The sequence below is a fragment of the Bos taurus genome, chromosome 5, assembly GCF_002263795.3.
Source record: "Bos taurus isolate L1 Dominette 01449 registration number 42190680 breed Hereford chromosome 5, ARS-UCD2.0, whole genome shotgun sequence".
NCBI lineage: Eukaryota > Metazoa > Chordata > Mammalia > Artiodactyla > Bovidae > Bos > Bos taurus.
The window spans coordinates 56,159,105-56,177,906 of NC_037332.1; the positions used below are offsets into that span (position 1 = coordinate 56,159,105).

General features: G+C 43.3%; 1 protein-coding gene across 33 annotated transcripts in view; it reads left to right on the plus strand.

Annotated features, from left to right (window-relative positions):
- Positions 1 to 18,802, plus strand: part of R3HDM2 (R3H domain containing 2) — a 160,066-nt gene that overhangs the window by 127,645 nt on the left and 13,619 nt on the right. For 18 of the 33 annotated variants that reach the window (XM_059886670.1, XM_059886677.1, XM_059886678.1 and 15 more), the window contains 8 exons: positions 1,792 to 1,887; positions 4,762 to 4,793; positions 4,892 to 4,945; positions 9,517 to 9,749; positions 11,875 to 12,044; positions 15,823 to 15,855; positions 16,654 to 16,755; positions 18,434 to 18,676. In XM_059886670.1, coding sequence (XP_059742653.1) covers positions 1,792 to 1,887; positions 4,762 to 4,793; positions 4,892 to 4,945; positions 9,517 to 9,749; positions 11,875 to 12,044; positions 15,823 to 15,855; positions 16,654 to 16,755; positions 18,434 to 18,676 — 963 coding nt within the window. The remainder of the gene's footprint in view (positions 1 to 1,791; positions 1,888 to 4,761; positions 4,794 to 4,891; positions 4,946 to 9,516; positions 9,750 to 11,874; positions 12,045 to 15,822; positions 15,856 to 16,653; positions 16,756 to 18,433; positions 18,677 to 18,802) is intronic. The other 15 variants (XM_024992134.2, XM_024992137.2, XM_024992132.2 and 12 more) reach the window with 12 other exon arrangements.

Below are 18,802 nucleotides of genomic sequence, written 5' to 3' on the forward strand. Positions count from 1 at the left end.
ACAAACATGCTGGGTCTGATTGAAAACAATGAAACATACAAAAGACAAATAAAATTTAAAAACGAGAAAGAGCCTTTCCATCCTGATGCCCTTCTCTCCATTTTCCCAAAACCCCTTTTCTGTGGATCAGGAATTATTCAGGCCTAGAGGCACATTGGGGTGGGATGGAATCTCTCCCTACTGTGAACTTTTCATCTCTCGGCTTCAGGCTTGATCCATAATAGGGTAGGCTCTATGCACTTTCTGTCTGTGATATTAATAATAAACACAGTAATTGCTATTTCATTGAGTGTTTTCCCTCTGCTAGCCTCTGTTCTAAATACATTATATTCATTATCTCATTTAATCCTCTCCACAACCCAGTCTAGATGGGGATTATTAGCCCCGTTTTAAATATAAGTAAACTGAGCTAGGAAATGTTAAATTAGTTGCCAGTGACATTACTTGGAGGTAGCAGAGCTGAGATTGTGCCTGACCTCAAAGCCCATTATGCTCTATCTGTTCTGCCACTGGTTAACCAGTCCTAGAGGCTAAGGACAATATAGCACTTGAGGTCCTTTATCTTCTTGGCATGGGATTGGTAAAAAGGACATTTAGTAGAATTTAGGTTCTTTAGGCTAGTGAGAACTACATCTAGTCAAAAGTTGATACTCCTGAAATTATGCTTACTTCTGGCAATTGGTGAAGATCAGGAAGATCAGCCTAGACCAGTGGTCTCCTTGGTTGCTTCATTTGAAACTTTAAAGTTTCATTGAAACTTTTAAAAGCCTCTGGATTGAAGGTCAGAATCTTTTATAACCTGATGACATGCATTTGATGACTTACCTCCCTCAGAACACTTTGCCTTCAAGAGCAGTATGGAAAAAGGACATTCTGTAACATCCTACCCAGGACAGTGCTCACAACTCCCAGGCTAAGAGGGGAAAAGATGGTGGTGGAGAGTGGGGGGTAGGCTTGCAGAGGTGGCGGTCTGCCCAGCCATCCCCTCTGGTCTCCTGACTACGTTTTTCTGAGAATGCAGGGCTCTCTGTCCTCTGTTCTGTCACTGAGCTTCTCGCTTTCCTTGCGGCACTCGTTTGTCTGCCCTTCCCTGTCCGTCCTTCTTTCTGTTCTCCTTTTCCTTCTCTTTCCTTCTTCGTGCTGCTGTGTTCTCTTTCTACTATATATTTCTGTAAGCTCTCACCCTTTCCCTCCCTCCAGTAGCTGTAGTTAAGGTGAGAAAAAATGCTTAAACTCTGAGTTTAGCTTTGCCCTTGGGCTTTCACTTGCAAGGCCCTCTTTGCTGAGCTCTGTGTGACTTGGATCTACAGGCCATGGCATCAGTGACTAAAGAAGGGATAAGATCAGGTGCTAGTTCTGTAAAAACTCTTCTAAATTTAGCTCTGGTAAATACCTGTCTCTTCTCCTTTTCTAGCTTCCTCCTATCCCTTGCTTTCCCTCCAAAGCAATGCTGTTTATTCTGTGGGCGATTCTCTTCATCCTTACTGACTGGAAAGTACCCTGCTACATAAGGAAGCAACCTAATCCTTATCAAAAGTTACTGTTCTTGATACTCTGGTTGGGGGGGTGGGGAGCTGGTGAGGCCCCAACCATCCAGAAAACCTGATCTCCCAAACTGCATGGTCAGATGTACCCAGTGAAACCTGTCCAACACTGGAAATTTTATTTCTTTTTTTTTTCCATTTTTTTGATGGCAACTATAAACTCTCCCGGTTTCTCTTCCTTGCTGGTGTGCAGTGAGCTTGCAGTACGAGGAGAACTTAACTAGCTTAATTCTGCTCATCGATCTAGATCAGAGTTCCATTGCAGGATGGAAGGAGGAGCAAGTCAATAGAAGAGAGAGAGGAGGAATATCAAAGGGTCCGAGAGAGAATATTTGCCCGAGAGGTAAGTGTAGCTTCTGAGAGTTGTCAGCCCCTAGCTTTTAGCTCTTAATCTTTGGAACTGTGAATGGAATGAACCCTCCATATATGTTTTGTTGTTTTTTTCTGATTTTGTTTTTAACCAACATCAGCCAGCCCCATATTTGATCTCTAAAATTAAATGTAGCTTATTAGGAAGCTGCAGATTTTTATTCATATTATCGTTAATGCATATGACCTATAAAGAGAACAAATGGAGTGGCTGAATTTGGTAGATTTGATTAGACTGAAAATAGAAATGGTTTTGGCAGGGCTTACGGAAGGGCCCTGGATCTTGCCTGTCAAACCCTCCTCCCGTTTACCCTCTTTCACTTCCACTATCTATTTTAGGTGTCTTTGCTTCTAAGTGGAAGACTTAGTGTCCACACAGCCTGTATACATTCATCTTGTTTGGTCTGGCTCATTTTTAGGCTATGTTGGTGATTATCAGAGCACAGATGTGGCATCCATTCTCTGAGCTCCACATTCCACACGCACAGAGGGTATACTCACTATTCCGTACAGTCTTGACCTGAATAGGAAGTCTCTTTCTTCCTATATTTCTTACCTTGTTTCTTAGAATAGGCCTGCTCCATGGACCAAAAGGCAACATGAGTTGTTATGGGCAACTTTATTCTTAAGAACTGTTGGCCATATCAGATATACTTGGTATCCCTGTGTCTGGTGGCCTTTGCCTACCAGACTGAACAGAAGTATAGGAGGAATTCAGGAAAGGCAAGAGAGAAACAAATCTCCAGAAAATGTATGATCCAGATAGTAGCACCATCTTACAGTCAAATTAGCAAACGAAGAAGAGCCAGCCTCCCTTTGTCATCAGAAGATGGCCAATTCTAATCAATACTTAGATGCACACTGCTCCCCTCCCACTTCCTCACTCTCCCTCATCAAGACAAAAAAAAATAATGTATCTTCTCATCATCACCTAGCTCAGAAAAATATTGTCTCTAACTTATAAAAACCGAACTCCTCTGTGAACTTGTTCCATTGTCTTGGAAGACACAGTTGTTCCAAGGAGCCTCCCTGTGGTCAGATACGCAGCAAACCTTCTGGCCTAAAGTCTGAGGAGAAGGACTCTTCTTATGTAATGTAGCCTTCCATTCTGAGTCAGAAAAACCCATCCTCCCAGTTATTCAACTGTGGCCCAGAGAGGGTTTTTCTAACTTTATCTGAAAATCAGTTGAGTGGAATGCTAGGAGAGTGGTCATTTGTACATGGCTACAGCTGGTGAGGACCCTAAATTGTGGACAGGGCAGAATGGTGGAAGTTAATAGCAAACATTCATACAGTGCTTATTATCTTTCAGACCCTGTCCTTAACACTTTGCACACATAAATTTATTTAATCTTCACACTAGGCCTATGTGATAGGTTACATTATCTTCCTCATTTTAGAAATGAGGGACTGAGGCATGAAGAGGTTAAGTAACCTATGATCACACCACTATTTAGTGAAAGACCCGATATTTGAATTCAGGCAGTCCTTGGCTCCAGAGTCAATGCTCTTAACCCCTTAAGTAAACCACCTCTCCATAGCTTGCTCTGCTCTGGGCCTTTTAAATTAAGAAGTTCCCGTGACATCATAGCATAGCTACCTGTGATGTGCTCCTCTGCTTCACTGACACATGGAAAATGACTGTTCCACCATGCCAGCCATTAGCAAAGCCATTCTGAAAGCACAAGTAACTTTTCATAGGATATTAGGGCTTATTATGTACAACACTGGAATATATCTCTATTACCATAACAAAGGAAGCTCTTCTTTCCTTTTTCTCTGATATTTAGTCTCTCAAGCCTCTACTAATATGTGTACTCTTTGTTAAATCCTTATGAATTTATCATTTTCATTTTAGCACTTCCTAACTCTTGCTGTGGTAGAGGCATCAGGAATCTCAAAAGGTCTAGGCAGGGGGAAATGGCCAAAGCCTACTATATGGCAAAGATTTCCCATGTGGAGAGGAAAGAACCTGGCCAATCAAAGGCAACTGATTAAGGGTGGAGTTGTGGGTTGCCGCAGAGGGGAGGAAGAGGCAGTCCAAAAAGAAAGGGAAGTGGCAAGAAGGGTGTTTGGATGGAAATGCTGCTGCTACAGCCTTCTCTGGAGCTGAGCTGTGTTTGGGAAAGCTGCCCCACTCAGGCTCTGCTCTGCACGAAGGCCCCTGTTCTCAGCAGCTGGACACTCTCTGTACCTTTTTCTAAGGCTTGGGAGTCCACCATAATGCTCACTTCACTCAGCTCAGTGGCTTTGTCAGGAAATGATCCCCAAAAGGAATGTTTCAGGCTTTTAATTTTCTCATTTTTTCTAGGCTCTGAAAAGTACCTGCTTCCCCAATTTCTTACTCTCCTTGGGTGTCAGGTCAGAATGTCTTTCATTTTGGCCAGTGTAGAGGACAGAAATGGGATAGAGATTGAGGATGATTTCTAAAAAAAAACTAAATTTTTTTCTCTTCTCTCCCTTTTCCCTTTCTTTGAATACTCTTTAGGACCAAGCACACCAGTTATTATGCTCAGCTTACCTATAGAGAGAATAAATTTAGAACTAAAAAGGAATTAATAGTTAGGTTAATACTTTCCTCTTTCTCCTTTCCATACTCCTACCTTCATTGACCTCTCTTTTAACACTCTGTGGGAAGGCTAAAAACTCTGAATGCGCTTTCCCATTAAAGGTGAGAAGTCAGATTGGGTGTGTGGGTGTGGGTCATCCTGTCCCTGCTCCCTCTCTCCCTGTTGGGGGGTGAGCTTGGTTTGAGGACCTTGGGTATTCATAGCATCATGGACACCCTTTTTGGTTATGCCATGCTGTTTTCTTATAAGTTATTTTCCGTTTTCTCCCCTTCACCTAGACTGGCCAGAACGGATATCTAAATGACATCAGGTTAGTACCACTTAGCATGTTCCCTGCTTCTCATTGAGCTTTGTCAGTGAGGTTAATATAATCCTGTAATGATGCTTTTCTTTGATGTTAACCAACAGACTCTCCAAAGAAGCCTTTTCTTCTAGCTCTCACAAGAGAAGGCAGATTTTTAGGTACCTCTGTGTGGTCTATATCTCTCCTTGTTTTTGTTTGTTTGTTTGTTTTAATTTTATTTTGTTTTGCTGTAATCTTTTCAGCGGAGTAAGTTTGCTCCATGCATGGCTGCTTGTGGAACAAGTCAGTTTGTGGTTTTTGCAACATTGGATATTTTCCCCATTTAAAAAAAATGGCTAGTGCTCAATGACTTTACTTTTATTGTTGCTGATTTCGCTGTAAGTCCTGGATAGGTGATGAAGGGGACCAAATAAGTATGTTTAGGATAGGTACTGCTCTGTTTCAGAAGTTTGCTGAAACTGAGCATTTTTGGAGGATTTCAGCATGTGTTTGAAAGTGAAAGTCGCTCAGTCATGTCTGACTCTTTGCGACCCCATGGACTATACAATCCATGGAATTCTCCACGCCAGAATACTTGAGTGGGTAGCCTTTCCCTTCTCCAGGGGATCTTCCCAACCCAGGAATCGAACCCATGTCTCCTGCATTGCAGGTGAATTCTTTACCAGCTGAGCCACAAGGGAAGCCTATTAAGGTAAAAGAACAGGTGTCTTTTGGCTGCTTTTTCCAAATCTATGGAAAGAGGTGAAGAACTTATCCCTCACCCAGCATAGGGGAATGTTTTGTATCCTTAAGAAGGAATAGTACACACACATATTTAAAAAAATATATGAACACCTCTGTCTGTGTGGTTTTCTCTTTGGAAAATGTAACATGTAAGATGAGCTCAGAAAGGCCTTAGAATGGACTTAGGGCATGTCCTTTATATAATTGTCCATGACTTACTCTTAATGTTTCTGAGAGCTACTGTACTAACTTCTCCTGTGCCTCATATTCTCCGTTTTCCACAAAGCAGTTGTGAGCTTCTCCCTTCATCTCAGTCTCTCAATTCCATCCCAGACAATTACAAAGGCAACGTGAAAGAAGCACTTTAGGACCGTATCCTGACACCGACTCATTTTAGGTATATACTTTCCATTTTATCAACAGAAAAACTATAGAGTACAGAAAACCTGACAATTTAATGCTAGGATTCAGGTCTCACTCTTTGCAAAGGGTTTATGTCTTTTCTCAATCCTAAGCTTGATGCTGCTTTTGCTTAGTCGCTTCAGTCGTGTCTAACTGTGCGACCCTATGGACTGCAGACTGCCAGCCTCTGCTATCCATGGGATTCTGTAGGCAAGAGTACTAGAGTGGGTTGCCATGCCCTTCTCCAGGGGATCTTCCCAACCTAGGGACTGAACCCAGGTCTCCTTCACTGCAGGTGGATTCTTTACCATTGAGCCACCAGGGAAGCCCCCTAAGCTTGATATGTGCTCACTAACACACATTAGTTACAACTGTCATCCCCAGTACTTTTACTAAAGTCCTTTACTGAAGTACTTTTACTAGTCCCTTCTCTATCACCCTTTCTAGAGCTAATTAAACCATGTGGAAATTGGGATAGCAAGATTTCAACCCTTCTTGGGAAGGAGAGTTATCTCCCATTCCACATCTCTGAACTCTTTCTTCTAGACCAGCCTGCCCTGAGATCCATCTGAAAGCCCAGGCAAAAGGGCTCTGTGTCGTCAGTGGTAGTCAAGATAGAGTCCCCCTTAAAAAAAATCTTACTCCGCAACTATTCCAGAATACCTTTAATAAACAGAACTTTTAAATTAAAAGTGTGTGTGACAATGTGCAGCACTTTATAGTTGCCACAGTATACTGTATCTCATTGAATTCTCTGAATATCCTGATTTGGTGAGCTGGTTTACATGTAAAAGAACAAAAGCAAGAGAGATTAAGTAGCTAGCTAAGTTTACATGGCTGTAAGTGGCAAAACTGGGACTGACTCTGTCCACCAGTGTTCTTTTCACCACACTACACAAGCTGTCTATAAATATCACGCCTAATTGATTCACTGGTAAGAATGATGCCCTTATTAGTGCCGTGGAGCATCAGGCTGCATCAAACTGTGCAGATAATAGCTTGAAGGAGCTAGTGAGCAGGTGCAGCCTTCTCCTGTCCATACCTCCTTTTAAGCTACTGCTTTCCATACTGAGTTTTGATTAAAGATCTAGGTCATCTAAAATGCAGCTCCGTGGACTCTTCAGGGGGTAGCTTCTTCCTCTATTTGGGTACTAGTCCAGAGCTCAAATGATTAGAAGCTGATTTTCTCTAACTTTTAAACCTTTCTTCCCAGGTGTGTGAAACGAATACTGATATATCAGATTCCATTATCTCCGTTAGCAATAATGTGGATAATAATAATAATAACTATGGCAACTTCTCTGTTCTTTGGAAGATTCTACTCCACTGCGCCACTGATAAATAAGCTACCTGAGGTTTACTGATGCTTATTGCCACCTCTTTCATGGGCCTCTCTACCCAAGACCAATAAACAGGACTTTTCACCAGCACTAAATTTACTTGTAAAAACTAAGTCATCTCCTGTTTGTGCTATCAAGTGTGACTGTCTCTGTCCTTCACCTCCATCTCACCGACACATACACAGTCCAGTCCAGTGCTTAGAATTAGATCTAGTGACTTTCCCTAATTGCCTTATTTTTAGTGAAGTACAAAGATGTGACTAGAGATTAGCTTTAGTTGTAGAGGAATAGAATTGATCTGTCTTCCTAGTCCAGACTCAACTTAGATTCTCCAACTCTCAGGGGTGTAGTGTACTAACCCAGGTTAGAAGATCATCAGACAGTCCACATTTGAGCACTAAGCCATTACTGTCTTGGGGGGACTGGATCAGTACAGAAGTGCTGCCAGTTTGGCTCAAGTTTTCCACGTGTTTGGTTTAAAGTCGACTCATTTCACTGCCTATCCCTGGTAGAAAAAGAACATAAATGGCAGAATTGCTCTAATAGAAAGTATAGTGTTTAATTTAGATATAAAAGGCCATTAGGGCTTGTCTTGCAGAATTCAAGTTCTAGTGTCTAATGAGCAGCCTCATTAATTGGTGCTGCTGTATTCCCACATCCCACAGACAAACACATCTTTATTGAGTCCAGTCAGTAGATTTGAGCTGTTGGCTCTTATTTCAGGTTGGTTCTCTTCCTGGAGAGTCCCTGAGTTATTCTTATGTCTTGTTTCCCATTCTACTTTGGACATCCCCAAGAAAAAGGGGGTAAAGCATTGGGGAAACATTAATATTTTCCAGTCTTCTATTCTAACTGTATAGAGAGAAGCATTGAGGTTATATGTATCAATACATTTACTTAAGATTCAGAGAATTAGCATGTCCCTAACCATCTAGGTCAATGTGTCTTAGCCCCCCATGATTGACTAAAAACTAAAATAGTGACCCTAGCAGATATTTTGTCTATTTTCCCTACAGTATCTTTGGAATAGATATTCTAATAAAGAAAAGTATTTTCTTTAATATTACCCCCTTAAGAAAAATAACTTTCTTTATTAGAATAACTCTGAGCCTGATGTCTTTGAAGAGCTGTGGGCTTTGGGATAGAGTATTCTGTTTGCTTTGGGTGGGAAAAGGAGGGAACCCAAGCTACCATGATTGTTGGTCAATTGCTCCCCGGCATACATATCAAAATTGTTATAATTGTTATCATTTGGTTTTCTTAGGTCATTAGTTACTGGAGTGGTGGGGGATCTGAAAGGAAAATTCCTGATTGTTGATTGCTTATCAATTAAGTGGCAGTAAGAGTCAATACTGAGGGTTTTCAGGCTAACCTCAGATAGCTTGAGGAGCACAGCTGTTTATAATTAAAGTGATTATAGTATCAGGCTAACCCTGATGTTTCCAGAGTAAAATAAGAGGATGAATCCCTTTTCTTAGTAGCCTTGTGCCTTACCTAGGGCAACAGTGTTATTAATATGGAGGCAACTAGGCAGGCAGCCCCCTCCTCTTTGCCATCCTGAGTCCTAAGGATATGTTTACCTGATTGTGCTGAGGATGTCAGCCTTTAGAGACCCTGAAATAAATTGTTCTCAGATACTAACACAAGACTTCCACAAAACAGGTTGGGTTGATTCCAGACTATCAGACTGAGTTTTCTCTTTATTAGACTCAGTGCCCCTTTAGTCAATATACTCTTCTTCCCAACCCTGAAAAAGTGGCTGTAAGCAACATCTCTGCTGGCTCAGACATGTGTTGTATGGAAGACCTGATGTGAGATTTATCCATGTTGTTGGCTACTCCTGCCTTCTAGCAATAGTAACTTCTTGGAGTCCTTTTGTTTCAAGAACTCTCAGAAGGAACTGGTACTCCTATGCTCCCCACTATTTCCTGCATGTGTGGGATCCCTGCAGGGCCAGGGGAAGAGACCGCAGCCAATCTCAGCATCATGTACATGGTTTCCCGTCCACCTCTGGTCTGCTGTATTGAACTAGTTGCCAGCGCACTGTCTTCCAGATTTGCCTCTGTGCTCTTTGTACTGTACTGGATCTTGTTCTGTCTGCTCCCATCAAGTCTTGGTTGGCCAGCCAACTAACACGAAGTCAGTGTCCATTCTCCCCAACCCTCACCCCTTCTCTGTTACTGAAAGAATAGAAATGAACTCTCTCCTAGCCCTTCTGCTGAAGTGGTAGGTGGGAGGTGCTCTGACCACTGTGGTCTCTGCAGGGGGAACCGTGAGGGGCTGAGCCGCACCTCAAGCAGCCGCCAGAGCAGCACAGACAGCGAACTCAAATCCCTGGAGCCGCGGCCTTGGAGCAGCACGGACTCCGATGGCTCTGTCCGGAGCATGCGGCCCCCTGTCACCAAAGCCAGCAGCTTCAGTGGAATCTCCATCCTCACCCGGGGTGACAGCATCGGGAGCAGCAAAGGTGGCAGTGCAGGAAGGATTTCCAGGCCAGGTACCACAGCTTCTCTCCTTCCATCACTGCTTGTGTATCTTCTGCAAAACATCACTGATAGTTACTTTTAACAAAACACTTGTCCCATATTGTGTCCCAGAAACCTAACACAGCCAGATGAGGGGAAGTTTTATTTCTTGGATCCATTGTCCTTTGAGTTCCTTCTCTGATTTCCTTTCTAACCTTTTTTCCTAATTGAAAAAAAAAAACTGATTGGGATTAGATTATTACGTGATTTCTGACCAAGGCGGGACAGCCGTGTCAACCCCGGTTCAGGTTGTGTACTAAAATAAGGATGATTCTGAGGCCCCTGAGACTATAAAGAGGGTTTGTAAAGTAGAGGGAACCTTACAGTTTGTATTTTTGTAATTAATTGGTAGCAGCCAATAGGCTTGAAATTTTAAGCATCACTGCTGCAACTGCTTCTCTGGAGCCCAGTCATGGAAAAGGAGCATGAGTTCCACCTTCTAGCCTGGGAGCACCCATCAGCTCTCCTGAGCTGCTGTGTAACTTTTCTCCATCGATTTCTGCTGCACTCTTAGCAGAGGGCCATTCAGCTCTTTTTACCCAGTAAGTCGCTATTTCACCATCCTCCTGCCTCTGAAGAATTTCTTGACTTTCATCCCCAAAGTTCTGTTGGTCTTTTCCTCAAAAGACATCAGTAGTGGCAAAGACTTTGCCTCTGTTTATGCTTCTCTGTTACCTCTTTTCTAATCCCACTGTCTCTGCCTTTATTCAAGCTGGTCTCCCTGCTTTACCCTCAGCTGACCGCACTGTGCGGCTTGCAGGGATCTTAGTTCCCCAACCCCAGGTTGAACCTGGACCCTCAGCAGTAAACGTGCATTGTCCTAACCACTGGACTGCCAGGGAATTTCCTATTCTCAACCCTGTTTTGAGCTAGTTTATTAATCTAAAACATAGATCTAATCACATCAGTCCTCCCTTAAAAACATTCATGGTTCTGCATTTCTTGTGTAATAAAATCCAAATTACTTAATATAGCATAACTTCCTGACTCCAGTTTGCCATCTCAGTCTTACTTTCGAACGTTCATCCTCTCCTGACCCTCCAACCATTTTCTGAGTATGGCATTAGCTTTGTCTCCTCTCAGCCTGAAAAGTCTCTGTTCATCCCTCAAACCTATCTCTTCTGCCACTTCTTGTTTAAATCCTTCCCTCTAACCCTCCCAAGAGTTATGGTTCCTAATCTTTGCTTTCATACAACTTTATTCATGTCACTGATGCATCCTTTATCCTTGAAAGTGAAAGTCGCTCTGTTGTGTCCAGCTCTTTGTAACCCCATGATCTATATAGTCCATGGAATTCTCCATGGCCAGAATACTGGAGTGAGTAGCCTTTCCCTTCTCCAAGGGATCTTCAGAACCCAGGGATGGAACCCAGGTCTCCCACATTGCAGGTGGATTCTTTACCAGCCGAGCCACAAGGGAAGCCCTTTATCCTTATCAGATTGTAATCACGTGGATGTCTGTCTCCATTGGAAGATCCTGTACTGTTCAAGGGCAAGGACTGTGTTTCCTTTACCTTTGTATCCTCAGTTCATTGTACAGTGCCTCACGTAGTACATATTCTGTAAAAGTATTTTGAGTAAATGCATTCATGACTTGGACAGCCTGGAAATGAGGGGAGTAGTTGGATTATGGCTGTGTCGGGGGTGGTGTGTGCACAGGCATGTACTTGGAGGTTGCCTTCAGCAACTTTTATGAGATGCTGCAAGTTGAGAAGAAATGAAAAGAGAAGACAGGTCTCTTAAGGGACTAGGAATATATACCTTCCCAGGAAGCAAACATTCATTTTTCCAGCTGTCTAATCGTGATGGACAGATTCTAGGCACTCCAGGGGTTCATTTTCAAAACCTAACCTTGACAGTCAAGATGGTTATGGACACTGGGGAGTGGAAACCGGCTAAGATGAGGATTGCCATCAATAGGACATCTGAAATGCATCTGTGCTCATGCATGGATCTCCTAAGAGAGTGGGATATAGACAGAAGGGGAATGACGAGGAAGACAGCAAGGAAAGAGTCAGGCCCTATGACTGGACCCTCCAGGGGTGGTATGTTCATGGCTTGTGCTTACAACTCTTGCTGGGTCTCCTCTTTGCCTTAGGTATGGCGCTAGGTGCCCCAGAAGTGTGCAACCAGGTCACCTCATCCCAGTCTGTCCGGGGCCTTCTCCCTTGTACTGCCCAACAACAGCAGCAGCAGCAGCAGCAACTTCCTGCTCTCCCACCCACGCCTCAACAACAGCCACCCTTGAATAATCACATGATTTCACAGGTGAGTCAGCACTCAGTGTTGGAGCACCCCCCGCCCCAACTCTGATTCAAGCAAGCTCTGGAAGTACAGTCATGTCTCTTGTACTGTGGGTGGCAGGAAAGATCTGTTTTTGGAGACATGCCTCTCCCTCCCCCACTTCTTATTTGTTTGTTGTGGGAGAGAGGAGTAAGGGCAGAGGTTTGGCCAAAGGGCTCTTAGTAGAGTCAGCCTGGGAGGTTTTTCCGCCCCCCCCCCCCCCCCCCCCCCACCGCTTTATATTTCCTTCTCTTCATTCTGGGAATTGTCAGCGGGATCTTTTACCCTATCCCATATTTCTGCTGTATTCTGTCTCCCTCTACATCCTGTGTAATTTCAAGGTGATTTTACTTCCTACATCCATACATGGAGCTTGAAAAGATCACAGCTCCCACCATAGTCTAGCTGAATGTATTTATATGACTGTTGAGCCATAAACAAATATTTATATATTGGTGTTTGGGGAAAAGTAAATAACACTTATCAAGACTCATTGTACCATAAGCACATGCTCAGTCACTTCAGTTGTGTCTGACTCTTTGTGACCCCAAGGACTATAACTCGCCAGGCTCCACTGTCCATGGGATTCTCCAGGCAAGAATACTGGAGTGGATAGCCATTTCCTTCTCCAAGGGATCTTCCCCACCCAGGGATCAAACCCGCATTTCCTGCATTGCAGATGGATTCTTTACCCACTGAGCCATCTAGGAAGCCCAACCACAAACCCCCCCCCAGTGTTGTCTTTGTTTCCCATGCCATAAAAGAGCTCTTTTTCTCTTTCTGTTGTGGGGCTGTTGGACATTGGTACCAACTAGGGTTTGAGAAAGTTTTGCTTTTGTGGAGACCATGCAAGTGATCAGCATAAGAATCAGATCCTATTTTAAACTGGAACCTCCTACGTGTTTTAGGTTTAAAGTCTCTTTAATACTCTGAGGAGAACTGTGCTGAGATCTTCACTTACTCTTTTCTTCCGTGAATAGAGCCTGCACTTTCTCCTGAAATATTCTCTGGTAGTTAGGAAGCCAATATGTCTGTACTTTTTTTTGCTGCAGTTTAAGTTCTCGTTTCACCTCCCAGACTCTCTTACCTCCGTACTCAGTCCAGCTTGGCTTCAGGTAGATCTCTTCCATAGGTACAAGAAGAAGTCCTAAGCACTGATACCCCAAGGATTGGAAACTAGAGAGGGAACACTCCAGAATGGCTCATCACTACCCCATTCAGTATATTGGAAAATGAAACTAAAATAAAGAACAGTGAAGATCTAGGAAACTCTGTTTTGTAGCTTCACACACATGCCAGTCATTCCAAGTCCTTCATCTCAGTCCCTAATCAGTTTCTCTATAATAGGCCTGACTTTCTTTCTTATTCTACCACCTGCCATCTTTCTACCACCTCATTAAGTCTCATTCACATCAGCTTACCTCACTCCATACTGAAGCATAGCATGTGTGTGTGCTCTCCCCATCTGTGTCTTAATTTAGACCTGTAAGTGAGTAAACTCTGAACCTCTCCCTCTGGCCATCCCCTGCTGTTTCTGTGTATATGCTTTACTTTTTTAAGGTCCCAGTATATTTTTTTGAGTTTTCTAAAATGTATGTATTTTGATACAGTTCTGTTTCCTTGTCTCCCTCTTAGTCTTCCATCTGTCTCCTCCATCCATCCATATCTAGAAACAGACAGCAAGAGTGGGAGGGGGATAAAGAGATAAGTAAAGAGAATAACCATTTGGGACTGAAAAACTTTTAGATAGACTGTTCAGGTGACTGGCCCTAAATCCCAAACTTTTACTCAGATTCTTTCCATGCTTCTTGAGTCTTGAGAGTCAGTGGGTCAGTTGTTGATATTGACTGATCATCTCCAGGCAGTACAGTGCTAGCTTAGGTCCTGTAAATTGGGGACAGAGGAACATTATTTGGTACAGAGATCTCAGAAATTTATTCTTGCACTTAATTGTGATCACAAACTCCAAACTAAAAAATCTTATGTTGGTTAATTTTGGTGTCTCTGAAGCACTCATGGTAGCTGCTAATATATATATATATATATTATATATATATAATATATATATACCCACTATATATATATCTCCTTTTCTCTTTATCCCTTTCTTCCTCTTCCTATTGCCTTTTTCTTTCTTCCTTTCTCTTTACCCCTGTCTCTCAACACTGGTGGCTCTCCAAACTCAAGTTGTTAAACCCCAGAATACTTACCATTTAATTTCTCAGTGGTATGTAACAGGGGATGAAGGAAGTGACCACACGCACACACCACTGTGCTTACCCTAAAGCTTTTCCTTTTGAAGAAAAACCTTTAGCTTTGTAGCAACAAGCGTTTGCCCCAGGCCTGGGGGACAGTTCCGGGTAAACTATGCTCTTTCCCTTCTTGGCAGCCCCTCCTGTTAGAGCAGGCTTCCATATCACATATGAGTAGAACGTTTGAAACCAGGGAGTGATTGTGAGGATTAAAGGACCAGTGGCTACCTTTTGGCCAATTAACTTAGAGTAGACCTTATGAAAAGGAGTCCTCTGAGCCTCTCCCTGAAGTCCAGTCAGCAGCATCCAAGAGCAATGATCTAGCCCAGAAGTCACCAGTAGGTGGCAGTCATGTCCCCCAGGGCCAGTCTTTGGCTTCCCTGTAGTTCTTCAAAGTTCCCTAACTGGAGTTTGAGACTCTCCAAGAAGAGAACTGTGGCTGAGGATAGTGGTAGATTTCACTTAAAAATAGCACTGAGAACGCTTGCCTTTACCACTCCCTTCCTCAGTCAGGAGAGGATGAACAGAAGAGCATTGTTTCTTTTCTCTTCACTTTTTTTAAATTAATTAATTTCTTTTATTGAAGGATAATTGCTTTACAGAATTTTGTCTGTCAAACCTCAACATGAATCAGCCATAGGTATACATTTATCCCCTCCCTGTTGAACCTCCATCCCTCTCTTCACTTTTTATTCAAAACTCACAAACATGAGGAAAAACAGGCAGTTATTTTACCATTTCACTGTCCCTAAGGTCTCCCATTGTCCCCCAGAGAATGTAAGGCCTGAAATATGGCAGGCCATCCCTCAAGAGGAAGAAATGGATTAGGATCATAGAAAATGGGTCTAAAAGTTACCAGCACAGGTAGCTCATGCTGAGCAGGTTGGCCAGCAGTTATATTTGGAATGTCACCAATTCCAGAAAATAGGTGTGCCAGAGTTGCTGAGAGCTTATTTTCAAGGCTGTGGCAGTATCTCACTCAGGTCACACAGTCGAAAATCAAAAATCGGTAACTTTTTCCAAGATTATTTACATTGTATTCAATGCAGATATCAGGAGTATTTTCCATGTTGGGAGTCTTCTAATTTTTGGACTATCTGCCTCTTGAGCTGTTAATCCCCTCTGAAAGGGTCTCCCAGGAGATATATGGCAGGTAGATATATATCTTGATGCCTTGGTTCCCCCACAACTAACTCTTAATACTCTAAATTTGAAAGGAGGAAGGAGAATTATTCAAACAAGATATTTATGTAATTGTTTGACTTCTTCCTTTACCTTTTCCCTATTCTGGAGTGGAGTGGAAAGAACATATGTCAGGCAAAACTAGGTTCCTCTCCCTGCTCTGCCACATTAGCTGTATGATCCTGGGTATGTGATTTAATTTCTCTGAGCCCTATTGTCTTAATTGCAAATACACGTTATCTCCCTATCAGATAATTTTGAGGTTGTTATGAGGTAAGTGTATGTAAATGAGCAGTGTATATCAGTGTTATTTCCCCCTCTCTTCATAGGGCTCCAGAAGCTATGACTGGAGAGCTGATGAGGTGATTGAAATGACTGGAGGGGAAGAAGAGAGAAAAAAATAACTCCCTATTAGTTGGTTTAGAACACACCATGTTCCTAATAAACAAGTCCTCCTGCTTGAGGCAAGTGAAGGAACCCAAGGAACAGAAGCTAAAACTAGGCTATTTCTATTTTATTCCTAAATCCCTCCCTGTTTGCTTATGGGAGCATTTTTAATACTGCTCTCTCAGCCTGGGGGAGCACAGAAGAATCATGGAGCAGGAGGAAGTAGCACATGAACTGGCTTATTTTTCCTTCTCTGCCCTCGGGAGGGAGATGATCCTTGTGAATGAGCACTCCTTCAAGAGAGCTGTGGTGTGAAGTCAGGAGCCTGCCTGGGAGAGCTGAGCTAGACCTTAGATGACCCTTCCTACTGAAGCAGGAATCCCTTCTCAAGGCGGGTTATGCTCCCCAGGAATCCTGTGCCCAGGAAAAATGCTTAGGGAAAAAGCTGTGTTTAGAATCAGGCGGCAAACCCTGGATCTGAGAGTCCTAAGATTGTAAACAGCAGCTACAGAGTTCTGAGTGGCTAACGGGGTAGTGTCTGCAGTGAGTCTGTACTGGTAGAGGAGATTGCCTGTTTGTCAGAGACCAAGTCCAGGACTTGGTCTCCAGCCTGCTCAGCTGCCTTACTCTTCATGTGAAATTTCTCTTATAATTAACCTTGTTGTTCCTTCCCTTTCCTTCCCCTTCTCTGCCTCACCTGCACCCCCACCCCTGCCTCTCCTTATACCTCCCTTTGCTCTTGCCTTTCCACATGTCTCACTGCTGGTCCACAGCCAGTCCCGGCTCTGCAGCCCTCTCCGCAGCCTGTTCAGTTCTCTCCAGGCTCCTGTCCCCAAGTCCTTCTGCCAGTCTCTCCGCCCCAGCAGTACAACATGGTATAAACTCCATTCCACCTTTTTGTCTTGTTCATGTGTGGCCTGTGTCTATGGGCATGTCTGGGTCAGTCTGTGACAACCTTGCAAAGCAGTTATGCTTTTTAGAGAACCATTGTTAGGAACATATTTCTTCTTTAGGAGCTGGCACAGGCTGAACTATACTTCATTTCTAGTGACCTCCTTTTTGATGCCTAAATGTAAGACAGAGAACAGAGTTCCTCTGAGTTTCAGGAGTGGGGAACAAGATCAGATGTTGATCTAACTTGGGCTCCTTGTCCTCTCTGCCATGTGCCTTCTTCATCTCATCTGCTCCCAGGCCATGGTGGAGGAACTCAGTTTATTCTGTACTGTAGAGAATGATTCTCTATAATTCCCTTTAAAAATAAAAACACAGTTGCATATTTCTCTGGTACCACTGGTAAAAGCTTCAAATGTTTCCCTGTTTTACATAAAAAATATCCTCTTCTGTTGTATAGCATGTGCTGTTTAAATTGTTTGTACCCTGACAACAAATCCTTTATAAAGATCTGGTCTGTCTCATAGTTGGTGACTTCTATCATGGTTATAGGAGCCCTGACTTTTTTCAAATTTTGTGTTAATCACACCTGTCTGCTTTTTCACTAGAATCCCTTCTTTTCTCCCACCTCTTAGCTCCATACTGAAAAGTTCTAGAATATGAACCTCAAAATAGTAACTGCAATCCAGTGCTCTTGTCATCTGTTGCTCCCCACTAAGTTAGCAAAATAGCTAAGATCAGATCCCTGAAAATTGAGTGAAACCACAGGAAAGTACTATCTTTTGTTTCTACTAGTTTCATTTGCAGAACTTCTGCTCTGCATGTGTATGTGTATGTTGATTACTATCCATGGAGCAAAAGAGATGAAGTTAAAGTTAACAGACTAACCTGTCACCATACAAGGGAGAGATGGAACACCCTCACCCTTGCTGGTTGGAGAAGAGGGCTGAGAGAGAAGGCAATTACAGATTAGTCAGTCAGTCTCTCTCCCCAGCTCAGCTGCTCACCCTGGCCTCCTTTCAGAGGTGAGAATTGGAAGTGGTTTCTGAAGAGCAGGAGAACACTAGGCAAGTGTCAGAGAACAGAGGTGGAAATGACTTCAAGAGGGAGTAAAGAGATAAGCAGCAGGAGCTGGGATCCCACCAGTCTTTCCAATGCATAGGCAGAGCTGGGGAGCCACATGAATCTACTGATCAGCCACACAAGGTGTTATCTGGGTCCTTTATTATAAAAAAGAGATTTATGACAACATATAGGCCCTTTGCATGGTTGGAGGCATGAGGAAGACAGGAAATGGAAAGACTTAAATAGTCCTGTTTTTTCTATATATAGAAGTTGTATCATTGCTCCCGTCTCCCCAGGACTAATTCTAATAAAGATCATAATCAGAGTGGCCATTGTTACCTCATATGTGGTAGGGACACTGGCTCTGGAGTTGGGCTTCAAACAGCTTTCGATTCATAGCAATTTGAAATACCACATGACAGAGGCTTAGGGCTAAAAAGTACCTCCCAGGGCACAGAGGTAGGAATATCCCAAATTGGTATAAGGAAGGAAGGCGGTAGAGAGGGTTACTATTTCTGTCTGTCTGTCTGTGTTGAAGCCAGAGACCTGGGGCTTGATATGACCTCAGTCCTTAGGTCTCCCCCACTCTCTCAACAGGCAGATGATCTCAGCAACCCCTTTGGACAAATGAGCCTTAGTCGCCAAGGTTCTACTGAAGCAGCTGACCCATCCTCAGCTCTGTTCCAGCCCCCACTTATCTCCCAGCACCCTCAGCAGACTAGCTTCATCATGGCTTCTACAGGGCAGCCCCTCCCTACTTCCAACTATTCCACCTCTAGCCATGCACCACCTACTCAGCAAGTCCTGCCACCCCAGGGCTACATGCAGCCCCCTCAACAGGTGAGTGGTTTGGGTTTCCAGTCTAAATCGTGAATTCAATTTATCCAGTATTATAAACCTTTTTTCCTCTAGTTTAGACAGACCAGAGGAGATACCTGCCCGCTACCCTCCTCCATTTCCCCACCT